General features: G+C 35.2%; 1 protein-coding gene across 1 annotated transcript in view; it reads left to right on the top strand.

Moving 5' to 3' along the window:
• Window positions 1–20,388, top strand: part of CFAP47 (cilia and flagella associated protein 47) — a 349,717-nt gene that overhangs the window by 31,055 nt on the left and 298,274 nt on the right. Inside the window, exons 22-24 of the mRNA XM_075097894.1 lie at window positions 10,806–10,974; window positions 14,109–14,209; window positions 15,440–15,599. Coding sequence (XP_074953995.1) covers window positions 10,806–10,974; window positions 14,109–14,209; window positions 15,440–15,599 — 430 coding nt within the window. The remainder of the gene's footprint in view (window positions 1–10,805; window positions 10,975–14,108; window positions 14,210–15,439; window positions 15,600–20,388) is intronic.

Below are 20,388 nucleotides of genomic sequence, written 5' to 3'. Positions count from 1 at the left end.
ATATTTCTAAGGTGAAGGAATATAGACATTTAAATGCATATTTTAGTGTGTTAGAATAATAATTCAGTTCTTAACAAAACAAGTTCTGAAATAACCTTTATATAACTTTTTCTGCTTTCCTTAAATGTTTGCATACACAAAGAAGGTACACTTTCTCAATGACTTAACCACGGAAAAGGTATAAACTGAAATTGAAATATCTTACCATGCATTCATTAAATCATTCAACAAACTGGCAGCCGTTTTCTTTTTGCAGTTATTTGTGCTTTAACTCTCAGATGACTGAGAGGCTGCAAAAGTAGAGTTTAGTGTGTCATAAAGACTGGCAAAGTTGCTTTCTGATTGAGGAATTTGAGGGAAATAAATTGAAGACTTGACACTTTATGGGTTAGTTTTACATCAGGAAAATAGCATTTTATTGGCAGTAGGTGTCAGTAGAGAGTGCTCTAGCAGATTTTAAATCTAAACATATTGAACAATGCTTTAGAAATGGAGGGGCTGGGGTTTCCACATATTTGGAGACCAATGAACGGAAAGAAAACTTAGTCATTGATATTATGAACCAACTTCAGAACAAGCAGCTGGGGACCACTTCTATGGCACATAAACCTGTTGTATTAGCTGCATTTTTTAACCTTAAAAAACCTAAATGATTATCAGAGACAGTGTATCTTGGAAGGGTCAACAGTATTCTTTTTTCACTTTCCCCCCTCTCTCCTTCCCAGCACTTTAGTTTTTGAATAAAAGGGCATTCCTCTGTTCAGAGCATCATTCAAATAATATTTGCATATTACAGACTGTGTCTGATTACACTGTGATTTTCTTCCTCTTATTACTGTCAGCTTAGATTCTGTGTACACATGAAAGCTATTGTGAAGTAATTGATGGTGTGAATTTATAGCACACTCACTTCTCTGAGATGATTTTTTCTGACAGAACATGAGTCTATTGACTCATAAAAAATAAGCTATTTCAAACCAAATTAATTTCCTCTTATAGCATATCAGGCCTTGAGGTTAGGGGAGAGGCAGTAGATGTCATATCTTTAAGTATCTTGACACTGTCTGATACAATGTTCACATAAGCAAGGTAGTCAGATTTAGTCTAGATACAGTGTTAGCAGAGTATGTAATTGTTTGCAAAATGGTACATACAGCATATCACCAGTGACCTACTGTTAAACTGAAGAGGAACTTGGTAAGAAAAAATGCTGACATTTTCATTTAGGTAGGAAGTGTCAATAATAAAAATGCAAGGCTAGGTGATGCTGTTGGAATAATCTATGTGTATGGTATTGTAGATCACAAACTGAACAAGAATTAAGAGTAGAGGCAGACACCATACTGATTTATATAAATAGGATGAATGTTCATAAAGCAAGTAAAATAATTATTCTAATCAGTGCTGATAACACTTCAGCTGGAATACTTTTCCCAATTGGGGTGCCACGCTTAAAGAAAGAAGTGGGAAAATTTCCCTTGGAAAGAAAGTCCAAAACAAAGCAGTGGAAATGATCAGAAGTCCAGAAAGCACAAATTGTGTAAAAAAATGAAACTAACTTCCAATACTCTTTGTAATATGATTTATATATGCCGGTTCACTGCAGTAGACAGGTAATGAGTAGTGGGTTTAAATTACGCCAGGCAGATTAGATTAGATATAAAAACTCATTGTACAAAAAGAGTCAAAGATTGGAATAGATTACCTGAGAAGATGTCTTTATTGAAGATTCTTAAGGGGTTGGATAAACATCACCAGAAATGCTTCACTCTGTCCCAAAAGGGCAAGTCATCTCTCAGTGACATTTATGCATTGCAAAATCATATTCTAACAGCATGTTGTTGCTCCAAAGACAAAATTCTGGCCCCACTGAGGCCAGTGTTAAGACTCTTAGTAATTATAACAGTACTTCTTAGCGGCTGTCTCTTGCTAAGTATGAAATTCAAAGCAGTTAAACAATAATTAATACAAAGGAACGTAGATTTGGTTTTTTTGGCTTAAAATGATGAAATTGGAATGTGGAAGGGCTAGCTTCCCTTGTATATAAAAAGAAGTTAATAAAATAGTATAGAACCATGTAAAACAAAAATGTGGAAAAGAGTGATGGAACATTTAATAGGTAGGTATATATTATTACTGTTCTTAGAGCCAAGCTTTGAAACTTAGTGTTGATTTTTATTTTACCAGTAAAGTCCTCTGAGATGCATAGTTCACTTAGAAAAGCAACCTGTTGTAACAGCATTCTCTTAAAGACCATTTTTCAGCGCAAAATCATAACTATTCAACAACATTTTAAATTTTTTGTTCTAATTGAAAGATTATCAATAGAAATGAGAAACAAAATGCTGCTTTGTGACTGCCAGTTAGCTTCTAGTAAGCCACAGATACAACAGTAAACACAGAAAGTGAATGGTTGCTGAAATTGTAATGCCCTTCTGTAAGAACTTTCCAAATCTCCCAAGTTTCCATTCTTTCCTGGTTTTCATTGTGTATCATCTGATTATTTTGGAATAGAATATACTTACTTTTGAGGAGTATGCTCTATTTGTGGGTCAGATGGGAACAGGTAATGATGGCACAACTAATACTGTAGCTTAGTTAAGCTAGTGGTTAATTTTTTAATATTTTCTTTGTTTGTTTCAGCATTTATACAGAAAATTCAGTTAGGAGTTCTATACAAATAGAATGCCACAAACATACTGATTTAAAAAAGATAATTACAGTCTAGAAATACTAAAGTAGAGTCTAGCAATATTGTTCTATGGATGATGCAAGGACACATGCTACGTATAAGGCTTAACAAGTAACAACACCTTAACTTCCAATGCCTCAATTTCAATTTATTTTCATAAAAAAATTTTACTTAAGCCTTGTTGAGTATTTAATAGAAGTATTTCTAACCTACGCTGTAGGTGCAGTTTTTTTTCCCTTTAATCTCAGTACCTAAAAGCACACAATTGTGTAAGGATCTAAAACACATACCTATTGATGGGAGCCATAACCTGAAATCTGACAGCTCTGTTCTTGCTTATGGCATTGGATTTCTCTGGTGATAGGGCTGCTGTACAAAGTGATCCTTTATTCTCCACGGTACTGGAAAAGAGTGTAGTGGAAGGTCATCCCCCTTACAGACTAGTGAAATATCAACTCTCTAAATGCTCCCCACCTTCAACTATCAAAAAGGGATTTTATTTGCTTCCTGTTGTTACAACTGAGCTCTATTACTGTTTTGTTTTTCTTGTTAAGTTGCAGGATGGATTAAGAGTAGAAATGTTGCTACTGACACTGCTGTAAATTGAAATCATTAACTAAATATTTCTGAAGACTGCTGAAATAGTAGATCGTTCTTTATGTTTAATTTCACTTGTCATCTGAACTACTGTTCAGAATTACTGCCTGTTATTGATGAGCAACTCCAACTGTAATTTCATACTGCTGGTATGGTAACCTGACTGAAGACAAGGTTATTCCAGTTGGCAGTGTGCTTTAACTATGATATAAATCTGGAAAAAAAATTGTTACATTTGACTGGATCTGTTTTGTGACTGCTCCTCTTCTTAAAAAAAAAATCTGTAGAATATTGCATCTGTTGATTACAGATCTCTCTACAGGGTTTTCTGATGTCATCCTTTTTTAATTTTTCAGACTCTGGGTCTAAGTGTTTTTCCAGTCTTGAGAATAATTTTTGACAAACAGATTCAGAAGTAAGGGAATAAAGAACTTTAAAAAGGAAATGTTCCTGGGGCACCTTATACCTCATAACCAAGGAGTAAATGCTGCTTTAATGAAATGTCTTTATTTTGGTTTCCCCTTCTCTCCACCGGCTCACAGTCTTCCTGCCTCCCTTTACCCTCGGTGCTGGGTAAGGTCTCTGTACAGCCATTGCCTCCCTTCTGCTCCAGGTGTATTACTGCCTGCCTGGCAGGGGGCATCTTGCTTATTGTTGGGCAAGACGTGCCTGAGTACACTTACGACTTAAAACCCGCTGGTGGTTACAAGGTAACATCACTGAGAGTTAGTGGAGCACTGATAGCTGGCAGCAGTAGCACTGAATAATGTTAAATGAAGCTAACTTTGAAAACTAAATATGTTGGCCAGTATGGCATGACTAAAGGAAGCATCTGGAAGTGTATGTACCCCCCAAGATGCTGTAGTTTTTCCTTAATTTAACTCCTGCAGAGTAGAGTACTAATAAAAAGCATAGTTCTGTTAAGTAAGTGGTCCAGGTACCAGCATCTCCTATTGTGATCAGAAACTCTCAGTAGTTACTGATTCTTAAAACATTTCCCATTGGGTCTGAGTTCTTTATCATTCTACCTCATCTAGCTTTCCCCTTTTTCTCACCAGATTTTCCTTCTCCTTCATGACTTTCCAGTCTTGAAAAAACTCAAATCCTCTCTGTCTATTGAGCGTCTCCTTTTCAGGTTTCACAGTTGAAAGCGCTATTCCCTGCCTCTGCACTTGAACAGCTGTTTCTCTGATCTCATCACCATTTTCTGGACAACTGCTCTTACCCAGCTTACCTCCCAGCTGCTACAAACCTTCTGTATCCCTTTGAGTCACATTCTTTTTTGTCCACCTTCTGGTTCTACTAAAACTTCCTGCTGTTGTTGTAGTTATTACTGACAACACTACCCTATAAACTGACAAAACCCCACTATACTGATGTTATTGCTAAGAAAGTAGATATTAGAACTAAGGAAAAATTAAAACAAAATAATTCAGAAGCTTTGATTTAAAAAAAGATCACAAAAGCGTGAAATTATTTTAATACGCTTTAAAATTTTATTAAAATTGCTTGAATTATTAACGTAACATTTCAAGTAATTTAGTCTTGAATGCAATCTTGAATTCTCCTAAAAATCAACTTGGTAATAGGTTTCCTTCTGCCTCAAAAAATCTTCAAATCAACAAATGAAGTAAATACATAGGAACTCTGAATAGTGCCTACAATTCTCACTAAAACTTAGTATGTACAAACACATGTGACATTAAAAGATGCTCTTAGAGAGGAATTATATTGACACACTTACAATATCTAAACAATTTTGAGATAATTCTCTCAACATTCTAACTTGTAAAATGAAGTTGATGCATTATAGATAAGGCTAGAATGCTGCTCAGACGTTGCCTGGCTGCACCTTCCTGTTACTGCAGTCTCAGAAGGTGTTAGAAGTTGACCAGGGCTCTCCGCCTCACTGGAAGGGAGTTTAACCTTGGTGTTTGTTGGCTGTGAAAGTCAGAGCTGTAAGTGAAAGCAGTATACAAAAATATATATAGATAGGTAAGCTAGCAAATACTTCTTAATGTCAGATTTGTATACAGGCTGTATGCTGCTTTCTTTTCTGTTTTGATATAATTTTATTTGAGAGACAATTCAATTATGGTTTAGGTTTTTTCACTGCAGTATAAGGAGGTTTAGCCAGCTGAATGTCTGATGGGCTAGGCAGGATTCTCATTTCAGAGCTGAATAGAAAAAAAAAATTCTGGTAATGGAACAAAAAAATCAAACAAAAAACCCCATGACTGACTGACCAAATATACATTGTAGCTCCCTCTTCCGTATCCAGACACAGAGCTAAGAATTGTTACTAATAATATTTATTGATTGATTGCTAGCAGTGATTCTTTTTGAACTGAGTTTTAAATTGTACCATCCAAGGACCATAAAAGCATGGCTTTTCTGACCGTGGCTCTCTTTCTGCAAGCTACCTGTCGAGGTAGCAGTGAGGAGCACATCGTTCCTTTGGTGCTGTGCCAGAGAAACAGGCAGCATGGGGTGACTTTGATTATTTGCTCATCTTCATTCCTCAACTGTTACTGTGTTTCTCCAGGCAGGGTGATCCACCTGGTAGCAGCAGTGTCATGCATGGTCTGGTAAGGAAAGCAGGCAAAGCAAGGTGCAGGAGTGTACTGCTTTTTGCCTTTTTTTTAAATTTTTTTTTTCCCCAAATACCCTGCTGGAAAATAATAAATTCCACTATCTTGGAAAAAAGACAAAATACACAGCTGTGTAATAATAAAGCCTATGAGGGCCTTTGAGATAAATAGAGCAAGGCACACCTGTCAGAGCTTATTGCTTAAGCTTTTTGTAGAGAAGTGACAGGTGCTTTTGGTTTTTTTTTGGCATTTTTAATGATGTAATCTTTTTTTTAAATGAAAGAACAGAATTCATGGTATAAGAAACAAATTCTATAGAAAATCTGCAGCTGCGCAATTACAGGGTACTGCTGGTGCATCGTCTCTGACCGTATACAAGAGAAAGATTTAGTTTTATTTCTGTGTTTTGAATGATGGCCTTGAACACTAGTTACATTATTCATTGTGGAAAGATGCTTATCTGTGATATAAAGCTGGGAAATTTCGGCTGCATGAAAGATTTAAGTATGTTTTAAGAAAAAGCTCATGTTAAATCTGAGGGGAGGCTGAGAATGTATATTGTATACAGTTGCAGGACTTAAACCCTTGATTTTGCAGGTCGGTTTAAATTTGAAACCAACTGATTTTCTCTTTTAAGGTACATCACATTTTCTCCTTGTATTGCTGCTGAATCTGTATATTGTTAGTGTTATAAATAAAGAAACTTTAAAATCAGCCTTTACACAAAAATTCAATGACTTTTAATGCTTCAAGATATTTGAACAGTCTGCATGTTATTGTATGATAAATACAAGAGTATTATCCTTTACAGATATTTTAACTTAATTGTAAGTCATAAATTAGCTTACTGATTTACTTGCAATTCCCTGTGAAGTTGTACAGTGAAAGCAAGTACTGTAATTTTAGGGAGATATAGCGTATTCTTTGTGCTAAATAAACTATGATTCCTGGATTTGACAGCAAAATTTTTACTCAACCTTGAAACTATGTGCTGTATTACAATAATAATTAGCAAAATATATTTTATAGAACATTAAATATACTATTGCATCGGGGCACTTACTAAAGATAGAAACGAAGTAACTGCTTTGAAAGTCTTTTTTGCAAATAACTTCATTTTTTTTCTACTCTCAGATTGACCCCCTGAACCTGACAACTGTGCTTGAGTTTGTTTATTTATTATGCATGAATTTTATATAAAATACCATTTTAATTGTCATGGATGCTGGGGTAGTTGTTCCTTCTTTTCTCCCTTTCAGTATACTGAGTATTTACACCTGAGGCAGGAAGCCATTCAGCTGTGTTCACTGCCTGATGTTGGGCTTAGAGCTGCCATGCACTTTGTATCAAACCTATTTCGTAGATTCAAATGAGTTTCAGTAGCAGAGCTTTTTTTATCAGACAGATTTCTTAAAAGCAACAACTTTTATTTGTCTCGCAATTCTGGTAAAAATTTGGAGGGTATTTTCAAATGCCCTCTAAATAAAAGTTTGTAGATATATCAGTTCTATTTAAAGAATTGTTATCTTCTGGTGACAGCCTACAGAAGCATCCTCTTCTGGCATCCTTTGGAGGTGTTCTACGTGAATGCATAGCAAAAACTCCTTTGTCTCATGTGACTAGTCTTTTTAAAGCTTCTTTTGAAGTACTTTAATTGCTAAGACTACCATTCTGTACATGATGCCTCCTTTCCAAATAACGTGCATAATTAGTGTAAATGAAGACTGGAAAAATATTTCTTATAATGATATAAACAACCCTGAATGTTTGTGAAAGAACTCTCTAGGCTGCTTGCTTCCTGCCCCTCCCTGTATTCTCTGGTTTATCGAGTTAAATGCAGCTTCAGAAAAATATCTCAATAGATAAATAAGTGTGAAGTATTCACAGATTATTTAAAAATCAACTGCAAGTCCAGGAATAGTGTAAGCATATATTTTTTTAAATGGTGTCATTTTTTTTTTTGTATATGATCTTATAAGAGAGACTTTTCCATTATGGAGTTTTAGATATTAAAAATTAATCACTTTTTTTCCCCTTAAAATATGTATAAAAGGAAAAATAGTGATTCTACATTCAAAATGAAGTCCTAAAACCTGAAATTATGTCTTAATTGTGTTTCAAGAATGTGTGTATGCATGTGTGTGTATATATGTGTGTATATGTATGAATTATGATATTATTCCTAGGTATCTAGAATTTTTAAAGAGTTTTTTATCTGTATTACAGGTTAGTTAATGTTCAGTTAATGAGGCAAAGTATGAATGTATGAATGAAACAAAAGGTCTATGAGTTGTCCTCAGTTGTAAAAGTACATTTCTATGAGTTATGTTGCCTCTGAAATTGTATCATTGTACTTCAGAGCAAATGTAGTTTTTCAGTGAACATCATGTCCTACATGTAGTGGATTAAGTGAGGGTCTTGCACATACTTGGTTTTGTTTGCCGGTTCTTAACAAGTAAAGCCCTTGTTGCACAGTAAGACTAAAGCAAATTTTCTTGATAGTGGGGATGAAAGGCAAATTTGATAGCTGCTTTCAGAGTGGGCTAAAGGGATTCCACCTTTTGTTGTCTGACCTAAACATACTAAACATAACAGTATTGATGAAGAACAATAGCAGTGCTAGACTGTACTCTTTTGCATAGCCAATGACGTCACGACATCTATTATAGACTAAGCATTTTAATCTTACCAAACTTTAAAAACTTAGTGTTGTTATATTGTTATATATGTCATAGATACTAGGGATGGAAGGATTTTCTAGCTCACTTTTTTACTGCAATTCTTGGCAATGGTGTTTCAAGTGTTAGAATTGCCCATGTAGGGAAGTACCTGCTGGCTGTAGGGAGCTGCCCAGTCTGGGAGGAATCTCAGAACCTGGGATGTGCACTAAGCTGTGGACATCTTTGCTCTGTTCTCCCTACAGAGAACAGGGATATGCTTGGGAGATAACCTGGTTATTTATGCAACATTTTGCGTATTAGACTTCCAAAGATGTACACTGGGTGCACTATACCCAGTATATCAAACTTGTTGTACAGCCGAAGGAGCGTGACAGAATCTTTGGATTGTGTCTGTGCTGTGACTGTTGTATGAGATGATTGACCTGGAGAGTCCTGTAAATCTTTTTTTCTCTCTCTGGTATTGGTTCACTTTCTCTTTTGGTTCACAGTTCTGTCTTATATATGTGTTGAACAGCTATCAGGGTTACCAAATAACAATGTATTCAGCGTTATTCTATGACACTTCTTTTATGTTTTTGGAAAAAGTTTTAAAAGATTTTTTTTGGAAGGATTTGACAGCCCTTGAAATGCACTGCTTATTACTTTCACCTCTAAGAAAAGACAGTCAGTTGTTTCTCTAAAACTGTAAAGAGCCACTGTTGCTGGTGACGTGAAATCATGTTTTTCACACAGACTTTGAAGTGAAAGGAACTTCTCGTACTGTGAAGAAAAGATCCTTTTCAGTCTAATTTTTAATTCTGCGGTTTTACACCACAAGACCATATTTTGAAGATGTAACCTGATGAAGTTTTTTTAATGTGGGTGACTTGAGATACTAAACATAGAAGAGTATGTAAATCAAACCAGGAGATTTTTACTTGGTCTTTGTTTATGACACACCTCGAGCATTACTTACTAAAAAATCATAAATGGCATTCACCATGTTAATTTTGAAAAGCCAATTCTATGTTATAAAATCTACTCATTATCAGATTTGAAGTATCAATATAAATCAAGAGTCTGTGGTGATCTCACTGGAAAAACTTCCCCTCTCCCCGTGCTGTCATCTTGCTAAGCACAAATACACAAGATGTTCCACAAGGCTCAGCACACATCTCGCTCACCAGGAGTTCGTAACTGTGTGTCACAAACCCTGCTGGAACTCCAACATTGTAAGCGCTCTGCACTTTTTTTTCCTCATTATCTGAGCTCTGTGTTGGTTTTGTTACAGATGGATACGTGCCTCATGTCCCGGCTTAGGGCAAAATATTTTTTATTTTACTTTCCTATCATTTATATATTCTACTTGCTTCACTTTCAATTATGTGGTAGTATGATGCATGTTCTACTGCAAATTTTAAGCAGTATGCAGATTTTATAGGCCTGCGTCTGGAGAACATACTGCTCTAGTGTGTTGATCCTTGAAAAGACAGAGCGAGAGGCAAGAAATGCCTTCTTGAAAGTGCACTGTGAAATAAATTTGGCATCTCAAATGTGCAGTCTGTCAAAAAGAGGATTTTGTATAAAACATCCCATCTTTTGAATTCTAAACCCCACTTAATTGGGGATGCGATTGCAGAGATAAGACTAGGATCAAAATCACTGGAATTTGGACTCCTGGAATTCAGTGGTGTAGAATGACAAGAGGTGGAGTGTTTTGTGCTCTGTGTGTGGGGCTTTTTTTTCTTTTCTTTTTTTCTTTTTTTCCCCCCTTAGGTTTCGCGATTTTTAACTCATGCTCCATCTTGATCTTGGAGCCTATATTGTTTATGCTGGGTATACTGTAACAGCTGACTTTTTGTCTTCAGCGTTTAGGAAAGGCTTTCTTAACTTATGTAGTTTTGTGTTCTACCTTCTCTGCTCGTGCTTATGCATTTGGGCCGCTGCTCCAATTTTTTTCACTGAGGAGAGTGGTTGGAGAGGAACACAACACAGTGATTTACCAGAAGTCTTGTCTGTAGCTGTGCTGATAACCCTGATACTTTTAGACATACAGTTTTTTCCTCGGTGGGGGAAAAAATTGCTGGCCACTGTTTCCTTGAAAGGCTGATACTGGGAACTAATAAACAACCATCCTATTCATATCATTATAAGGTCCTAAGTTATTTTCAATAATTCTTCTGAAAAATAATACCACTCAGATGACTCATTAAGTACCTACAATTTCTCTGGGAAAGTGACCACGATGATATTTCTGTCCTTTAGGTGGCAGCATATGACTTCACTCTTCCAGTTAATACTCCTCGGGCTGACTTTGCATTGACACGGCCAAGCCCTGCATCTGCAACTTCTGTTGGATCCGTGAAGCACATCGTTGCTCCTCGGCCAGAGGTGGTGGCTGTGGCTGTTCCATGCTGTAGAGTTAAAGCAGTTGGTAGGTAAACTAGGGCCTTAAGCAGATGGTGGATACTTATATTTGTGGTGATGTTTTTGCTTGTATTCTAATTGCAGAGAATTACTACTTAATGAAATTTGATTGATAATTGTATAATTTGTAAATTTCTTGGAAATTTCCAAAATTTTCAAATTTTGATTTGCATTTTTAAATATTTCTAAAGCTGAACTTTCTATACATAATGCCGATGTGCTGGGAAAAGATGGGCTTTTTATTTAGCCATTTGCCTTATATGAAAACTAGTTTACCAAAACTCATTTGTTTCTACTCATTCATTAGTATTTCTAGACCTTACCATGCAGACCCCAGTATTTACGGGAGTTCATCTGGAAAGTATAGAAAAGTAGTATGTCATTCATACTCTTTTTTTCTAGTCTTATTCTGTCAAAACTAGGTGTTCTAGCTATATACAAAACTCCTCTAAAATGCCTCTGACTAGCCCTCACCCCATCTGAGAGAACCGGTGGTAAAGTAGTCCATTTGCTTCTGTTTGCTTCTGTGTGTAGAACTGCACACTTCTGGCCTGTCAGAGCTTGTTAATGGCCAAAGTTACAGGCTGTTTGCCTGCAGCTAGCAATTGTTATCTTAAATGATTCTTCTCTGCTTTTCTTAGAAATAATTTGTGGTTCTCTTTACTCTCCTGTCTGATCCTTATGGTCGTATAGACCTACACATTGTGAAGACTTGAATCCACTAACTTTCATCATCTCAGTTTTTAATACATAGTCACTGTTTAATTGAGATGAGACTTAAGTGCCTGGAATGATATTTGTGTAACGTTTAACCATCTTGGGGGCACAGAAGGAGGCTTGGCCAATTAAATGCATAATGTGGGGTAAAAACAACTCTAGTTTATTAGGTTTTATCTGTGTTTGGGTTTTTCTTTTCTTTCTTTTTTTTTTTCACAGTAGGCATTAACTTAAGTCTTACTTTTGAGATCTTTTAAGATATTGGAGGAATCTGAGAGACCTTCTTTAGATCCTGTGATGGCAGTAAATTAATATTAAACATTTCTAAGTATATTTAGTTTAAAAACACCTAGAATAAAGATAAATGTACATATACCTATGAGATTATAAGAAAGTGTGTCTCTAAGTAAAAAATCATGCATCAAAGTGATGAATTTCTAGTGCAGAAGTGATTTATGTAACCTGAAGGAAAAAGAAAATGTTTATTCCCTTTTCCCTTTCTTTATGGAATAAGGAATTGATACAGTCAGTAAGTCTCACTAATAAATGGCAATCTTATCTAAATTTTGTCATAAATTTGTACTTCTGCCAAATAGAATTTCTTCAAAGTACCAGTACAGGCCAACAACAAGTAAACATAGTATTAACGTGAATATATAAAGCTTTCAATTCTACCGAATAGTTGGCAAAATAAAGTGTGGCTTTGATTTAAATTTGAGTCTTGGAAATACATTCTTGGAATTTTGTTGGGCCAGCAGGAGGGAGAGAAATCTAAATAAATGTCTTATCCAGTCAGTATTTCACATAACCATACAGATGCAGACAACTAGCCAAATTATTTTTACTGTTGAAAAAGAACATGATAACTTTATTACATTCTGACAAGTTAAAAAGTATGTCTGTTATTGATTCATCATTTCAGATTATCACTTTAAAAACTAGAAGTGGGAAAGATGCATCTTGCAAGATCGAAGTTTTGATTTGACAAATATGCTGAATTCTCAGTACTATGTGCTTTATGGCACATTTGTTCTCCATTCTTATAATTTGTTTTCCCCTGTAACAGTTTTTGTGGTTGACTGGGATTCAGACTGCACAGGACAGTAGAGTGGGCACTTAAATCAACAGTTTATATCTGATGTTTGTAGTCAAGATTGTTCACCCTGAGAAAAGAATCACAATAATCCTGGAGTAGTCAACCCATTCTTTTAACTTCAGTGTAGTCAATATGTTTTCAATCCATCATGGATCTTTTTTTTTTCTCTAATTTTCATAAAAACAAAGTTTGTAGACTGTTTCAGCACATGGAAAGGAAAACAGGTCTCTCTCTTTAATACTTGTAAGACTTTTTCCCTGGAAACTACTTATCAGTATGTAAGAAAGCACTGAAAGTGAAAAAAGACCGAAACCAAAACAGAAAGGTCAACTGGAAAAGACACAAGCCCTACCTCAGCCAGATACAAAGGCAGAGGACTTATTATCAATGTAATGACCGCATGTGAGCTGATTTTGTTTTGTTTGGTTGGTTTTTTTTAAATACTCAATCTCACAATTTTTTCATGGGGTAGATAATTTCTTTTCCTTTCCCTCCTAGTCTTTCATTTGTGCTGTATTTCGCTTGTACAGGCAATTTCTATGACAGGTGAGGACTTACGAGTGACATTGTTGCATATTGGTGGAAGCATTCTAGCAGATCAGGTTCCTACTTCAAAACACTATTGGTTTATAGAGTTTATATGCCTGTGTTTAAGAGAAATATGGATAGTATTGTTGTTTACATAATGTGAGGTGTCTGAGTAGGAAATCCTTTTGTTTTTTTTAGGGGGAGAAGAGAATTTATCAAAACGTTTCCTCATGGACTGTGAAACAAACTAGCAGATTTTAATAAAAGGATAGCATATGTTTCTAGGTTCATTTCCAGTGTTTAATCTAATCAAGAAGCAAAATGAGACCGTGGGAACATATACCTCTGTTTTTCTAAATCTTCACTTTAAACTTCATCCTTTGTGGCGGTTTCTTTGTTCCAATTATATGAAATTAAGATAAATGCTGGGGTTTTTTTTAAATATAATATTTCAAATCTTTTCTGATGATTTCTGTCACAAATATAAATGCATTCATCTGCAGTAGGAAGGACATGTGGCTCTCTGTTTATAGCATCTTTATATCAAGGAGAGATGTTATCAGTCTGGTAGACACAAAATTTAAATAATTTTAATGTGACTAAAGGGTCATAATAAGACAAAGTTAAATTACAGTAATTATGTATGTAGTATGGGAACAACAGAAAGAAAATACATCTTCAAAGCAGGGTGAGCAACATTTCTGCTAAATGTGCAGAAACAATGATTTTATGAAGGGACTTTAAGGAAATATTTGTCAAAATAATCTTGTATAAACATCTTAAACTATTTTTTTCAACAGTACTTAAATCACCATTGGAGTTCTCCTCAATGGAACTTAAATTTGCACAACATTCAAGTGGCATACCTTTCAATATAGCTGACAAAAGTCTGAATTCTCAGGTATGTAATCACAAGTGTTGTTATTCTTGGTATAGCTTCTAATTACTCAAAAATGACTGGGAAAAGAATACAGATTTGGAACTCAAAATTCAGTCATGTTCCAAATGTATGGTCTAAATATTTAAAAGTTTTCCCATTGTCATTTTTTTCAGTTTTTGATTTTCTATTTGTCTTTTGATCACTAGAAATTTTTCCAAAACTCAAAATTGGGCTTGTCTTGACTTTCTGATACGCAAGAAAAAGTGGACACCATGAGAAACTGACCAAGAGTTGTGTAAGAAATAGCTTACTTCCAAAAATTTTCTGCCTTTGCCTATACTAGTAAACTGGACAGTGACAGTGCAGGAATGCAACTGAAATGCCATGATGGTCTGTCCATCCAGTTAAATTGCTGTCCCAGTATGTTGTATGGTACTGATCTGTGCTAGCTGGAACTCTCCTGTAAAATTCCTGGTTATGATTTAGGGCTTAAAGGGAAAGAGGCACTAAATAGGAAATTTGGCCACAGCCATTCTGTTCTGGAATGTAGAGATTTTGACTGTATGAATGCAAAACATACCCTAAGGTAATTTATTGTTTCTAATTCCCAAAGGCTGTGTTTGGAAATTATAAAAAAATTATTTTTGGCAATGATGAAAACACGTGAAACTTTTGCAAGTATATTCAGAAAACAATGATAATACGAAGTCAAGGTCTTTTCCTAGCTATGGATGTGTTAGGGGTTGAAAGAGTAACTCAGATAAAGGAATGGAATTATTTTTGTTTCCACCTTCGTCTTGTTGAATTAGAAGAATGGGTTTTGAAAACCTGTTCGGAACTTCTTGCTTTTTCAGCATATCCGCCTGTAGGTCTAGACGTCATGAGTCATGTGTTTAGTGCTTGCTGTGCTTCATTAGTATCAGGAAAAACTCCTCATTTCTGTTTGGCTAAGCACTCCCAATGTGACACTTTGATCTTTTTACCTTGCATAAATGAGACTTTTTCCATTCTGGAAAGAAAGTATCACTCTTTGTGAATGTGATTAGTAACTGGAAAGCATCTAGTCTGTGCTGATAGTCATACTCATCTTCTCATCTTACAGGTATAATAAACTGGGTTCTTCATTGCTTTCTAGTGCTTTCTTGCTTTTACTCTGACCTCGTTGCTTAGATAGGGCAATGCGAAAAGTATCATGGTGTTTGTTGCTTTTCCTCTTTCATCGAGTCCTTCTTTCTCTGCAAATATTTACAGAAGCTTGACCTGAAGAATGTCTCAAAACAGCAGTTGACATGGAAATTGAATTGTGATGATGCAGGTGAAAATACAGAAGACAGTATTTTTAAATTTAGTCTGCAGACTGGATTCCTTGATCCAGGACAAAAAATCAGTATTGCTGTATTCTTCTGTCCTTGTAAGTAATTCTCTGAATTCTTCTACAGATAGTTTGGCTAATATACCGTTTTCATAGATTAGTTAAAGGACTTTTTATGATGAATCATAACTAACACTTGTTTTGATTAACTTCCAGTTAACATGACTAAATAACAAACTATAGTGCCAAAAGATTTCGTTGTAGTTCTGAGAAAATAAGACAGCTGCAGACCTAACACGAAACATGGAATCATGTGATAGCATTATTTGAAAAGTGTGGTTTGCACAGATAAAACATCAATTTTGCACATATGAAGCATCAAAGGCTGGAACAGCTGAATTGTTTTCAGTAATGCTCCTTCGTGTGCATTTAGATTGACTGGATAGATACTAAAGCTTTCCAAGGGTATTTGGAATGTGTGTGAACTCTTCTTCTAAATAGCCATAATTTAGATAAGAATGGAAATTTCCTGCCTCACTGAGATACAAAAATCACTTAACTACAGTATTTTCTGAGTAGCCTCCTCAGGCAACCAGACCCTAAGTAAAAACATAAAATAGATTTCTAACAAAACTGGGGACAGTGCAAGAAGAAGGTAACCAACCACATAGACCAGAACAGGAACGGCAGAACATGAGTATTAGGACTCTACATTATTCCCAGTCAAGTGTTTAGGGTAGAGAGTAATGTAACTTCTTTACTGTGAGGGTGCCAGAGCAGTGACACAGGCTGCCCAGGGAGGCTGTGGAGTCTCCTTCTCTGGAAACATTCAAACCCCACCTGGACGTGGTCCTGTGCCCCCTGCTCTGGGTGTGCCTGCTCAAGCAGGGGGTTGGACAAGATGATCTCCAGAGGTCCCTTCCAACTCCTACCATTCTGTGATTCTGTAACACTATTTTTGAGTTGATAAAGCCCACCAGCATATGCAGCCGATGCCTACAGAACTCAGACTCTTTTTACCAGTTCTAATTGGCCAACTTTTGGGGCCTCAGCATTCTCAAGGAGAAGAAAAGTTGTTTTGTTGGTTTGATCTGATCCTGAGGAAGCAAGTGAGCATCTCTGTCCTAAAGAAAGATGTTGCTGCTATTCTTTATGTTAGGATTGAAATCTATAACCTCAGTTAAGCACTGGGGGCAACTTGATATAAGTATAAATAAAAAATATACAGGTATAAGAGTCTTGCTATGGTTCTGTATGATACATTGAGAGGACTGTATTAAATGTTGCTCTGCAAAAATGTTGTGAATATGCAAGAGTAGTATTTAATTGCACATGTTGCTTGGAGTTGCTTGCTGTACTTAAAAACATTTTTCCGTGATGTTTTATGCCTTGTTGGTATCATTTGTCTTCAACTTATGGTTGAAAAATCACATCAACTTCTGATTTTGCTTCATGGTGTGGAAAAGTAATTACTAGATAATGATTTCTGCAGAACTATTTAGAAGGTTGTTTGTTTTAAATTCTTTTAATTTTTGTTTTGAGTAGCAAATTCTGGCTTTTCTGAAGTAGTATTTCTTCGTGCATATAATACGTGGAAAGTTTCTGATCCAATCAGCAGCTGTAATTGTAGTTTTTACACTTTTGAGCTGTCCATGAGGTATCCTTTTAGATACATGTATTGTATACCTACATACTTCTCTATGTATACAATCATACAATTACAAAAATATAAAATACAATAATATACAGTATACATATCTATACATATCTATGTAGATATATATGTATATAGATATATATGTATCCATGAGGTATCCCTTTAGACATATGCATTTAAATTGCTCTATTAAATTATGTATTATTACAAATTAAACTGCTAGAAGAAAGTTAAATGTCATTTGCTATTGGAAGGCTAAGCAAAAATATTTAGGGCATATTTCTGGCTTTGATGCATCACTTTGTCTCTTTTTCCCCTACATTCCTCCAAAGTAAATTGCAAAAACCCTGGTTTTTGTCTCTGAACCACAGGTTTATGAAACAGCCGTAAAAAAGTGTTCAATGCAATACAAATTTTTTTTACTGGGTAGGTTCTATTTTATATTTTGTGTAGCCCTTGGTTTTGGAATGAACTGTTTTTATCTCATCTTCATCTCATCTATCTAGGTCCTTACTGAGTTTTTAGTAATAACTTACACAGGTTATAAAAATAAAATAAACAGAGATGAAAATTTTTGTTAAAGAATTTGTTTTGGGAGCAATATGAAATAAAACAAAATCTAAAGGTACTATGTGAATTGAATGAAAATGTCCCAGGGTGTGAGAAAACATTAGACTATGAAAATCGAAGGTGTTAAACAGTGGGAGCAGGATGACAAAAAGACTGGGCAAAATGCAGATAGATGTTGTAAGGGAGAAATCTGAAAGTTATTTCTTTCAGTTGTTCAGTTTTACAAAGTTTTAGAAATATGGACTTGGAATCTCAGTTTACTTATGAAGGATGAAAGGATCTACTCAAAGCATGTCTGGAGAGTGTGTCTAGACAGATGAAAGACTGTGGGTAAACTTCTGAATTTTGAGAAACTGTTGAGATACAACTCAGAGGAAAAATAGGTTAAAGAAGTCAAGGAATAGAAGCATATTATGACCCAAGGTCTTTGGAGGAAGAATGTAGAGGAAAGAGGAATGGAAATCTAGAAGGTTGGAAAGTGAAAAACAAACACTTGTAACCCTTAGTTGTTCCTTGAGATGCAATTCAAAATACGCGTGTAGTTTACTGTAACTCTATTTCTTTTAAACATTTTTTTTCTCCTTTCATAAATTTCTACTTTGTTTTCAATAGGGTATCATATTTTTTCTGCAGTATTTCAGATAATAAAGCCTATTAAGTAACTGTGGTTATTTTGAGAAGGCGTTGAGAAGCATACTTTTTGCAGAGTGTGCTTATGGTTAGAATAACAGTGGATTATACTAACATAATAACTTGTGAAGAACAAATATAAAGATTTTTTTCTGCTTTGAATTTGAGAAACATATTGTTTAATAGAAGATATAATAGCTGCATTCTGCATTAATTGGGTTAATGTATATAGCTTGGAAAATTGCTCAGGGCAATATTAGACTTGGAAGATAAAAATAAATAAAATAAAATAAAATAAATAAATAAATAAATAAAAAATAAACCTGTATTTCCAGATATTTGATGATTTTTAGGGCCCGGATGAGCACAGGTTCTCATTTTCTCCTTCTAAGTACCAGTCTGGCGTTTAAGACAGAGGAAAGTTAAAAAAAGCCTCTAATACTATTTTGTGCAGCATCTGGAGAGGGATCATATGATAATGAATAGGTGAAATGATCACCCATATAATGGTGTGATGGTTCTATTTAGGTGTTCATGTCATGGGACTGTATTAAAATTGCTTGGGTGTTGCAAAGTCTATGAAGCAGAGAACAGCATACAAATATGTTGTGAAAGAACATTAGATACATCAAGACCCACACAGGAGACCTAGTTAATGAATATGCTGTGCTAATCACCATCATAGGTTTGTACTGTAAAGCTGTAGTATGTGGGGGTGAACAAACTTTAAAATGAACTTTGAGTGTGCATTAGGGTAATTTGTTTAAATATGCCGCGATATTTACTATAGAGTACAAAATGCTATAATAAGCTACAGTGTTAAATTAAATGTAAGAATTTATATGACTGTTGAGAAAAGTATACTAAATTTATTAGAGATTCTCAAGAACTGAAGGTATATTAATGTAATTTTCTTCTGCTGTACTATAGTATAATGCATTACAAGTATATGAAAAATTTCACTATATCTTACTGTGGTATGAAAAAACTTAGCTGCTTATAGTGAGGTACAATAAATTTGTGCTCTGGGATCCTGTGTGGAAAAATACTCAAAAATACACCAGTGAGTTAACAGGAGTTCAGTGCCCCTGGAAGATGTGATGCTTATGTAGTGGGCAGGGATGAACATCATGACCTCCATCTTCTAGTTTGTTTTTTTTTCTCCAAGAGTAAGATATTAAATGACTATTCCCTTTAACAGTTTCAAAATGATTAGTTTACTTTTAAATTTTTTCTTCTTTTTTTTTTTTTGTAGGGCTTATCTTTAAGTTTTAACTACCTGCGACTTTTCTGCTTTGAAGTTTGTATTTCAGTGTATGCAAATTCTTCATTGGCACCCATTTATGCTGAAGGTGTATATATGCAATAACATATATATTTCCAATAATTATTGGAAAGTCCAAGGCAACTAAACTAAAAATGTTTATTTGGGAGATGAGTGTAGGAACAGAATAATAATCTAATACGAATTTAAGAGGGTGAGAAGAGCAGATGGTGATTTTACTTTCTTCTCACCCACTGTTAAAAGATCAAAAAAAAGTGCTATTACAGTTAAGGTTTTGGGGAAGGGGAAATAAAAAATTATATTTGTGCTGCTAGAGAGGAGCAAGGAATATGGACGTCCTTAAAGAGGTGGCTGTTTACACTAGCTTTTGATGCTAGTTTAAATTGCAACTGAAAGGGTAGAATGGAAGGCGTGGGGACTTGGAATATTTCTCCTCCAGAAGTGTGTGGGCAGTACTGGGAGGAGAACTTGCATATGCGTATAACTGACTTTCAGCAGAAATAATCTATTTATGTCTCTATTAACAACGAATCTGCATAAAGTATAGACCCCGGATAGCATGGTAGAGAGTTGGGCCCTCTTGAACTGGATGGGCTTTGTAGTGCAAATTAGACTGAAAATGAAGCAGCTAACGAATATATGCAGATATGTGCTTTCAGAAGTTGTGTTCCTTTATTCACAGTTTTTTTCTAAGGTAAGGCAATGAATGCTTATTTCCCCTAATAAATATATCTAGGAAAGACAGA

This window comes from Phalacrocorax aristotelis, chromosome 1 (assembly GCF_949628215.1).
Source record: "Phalacrocorax aristotelis chromosome 1, bGulAri2.1, whole genome shotgun sequence".
NCBI lineage: Eukaryota > Metazoa > Chordata > Aves > Suliformes > Phalacrocoracidae > Phalacrocorax > Phalacrocorax aristotelis.
The sequence above is the reverse complement of the archived record's forward strand: the minus strand, read 5'-3'. Positions and strand labels throughout refer to the sequence as shown.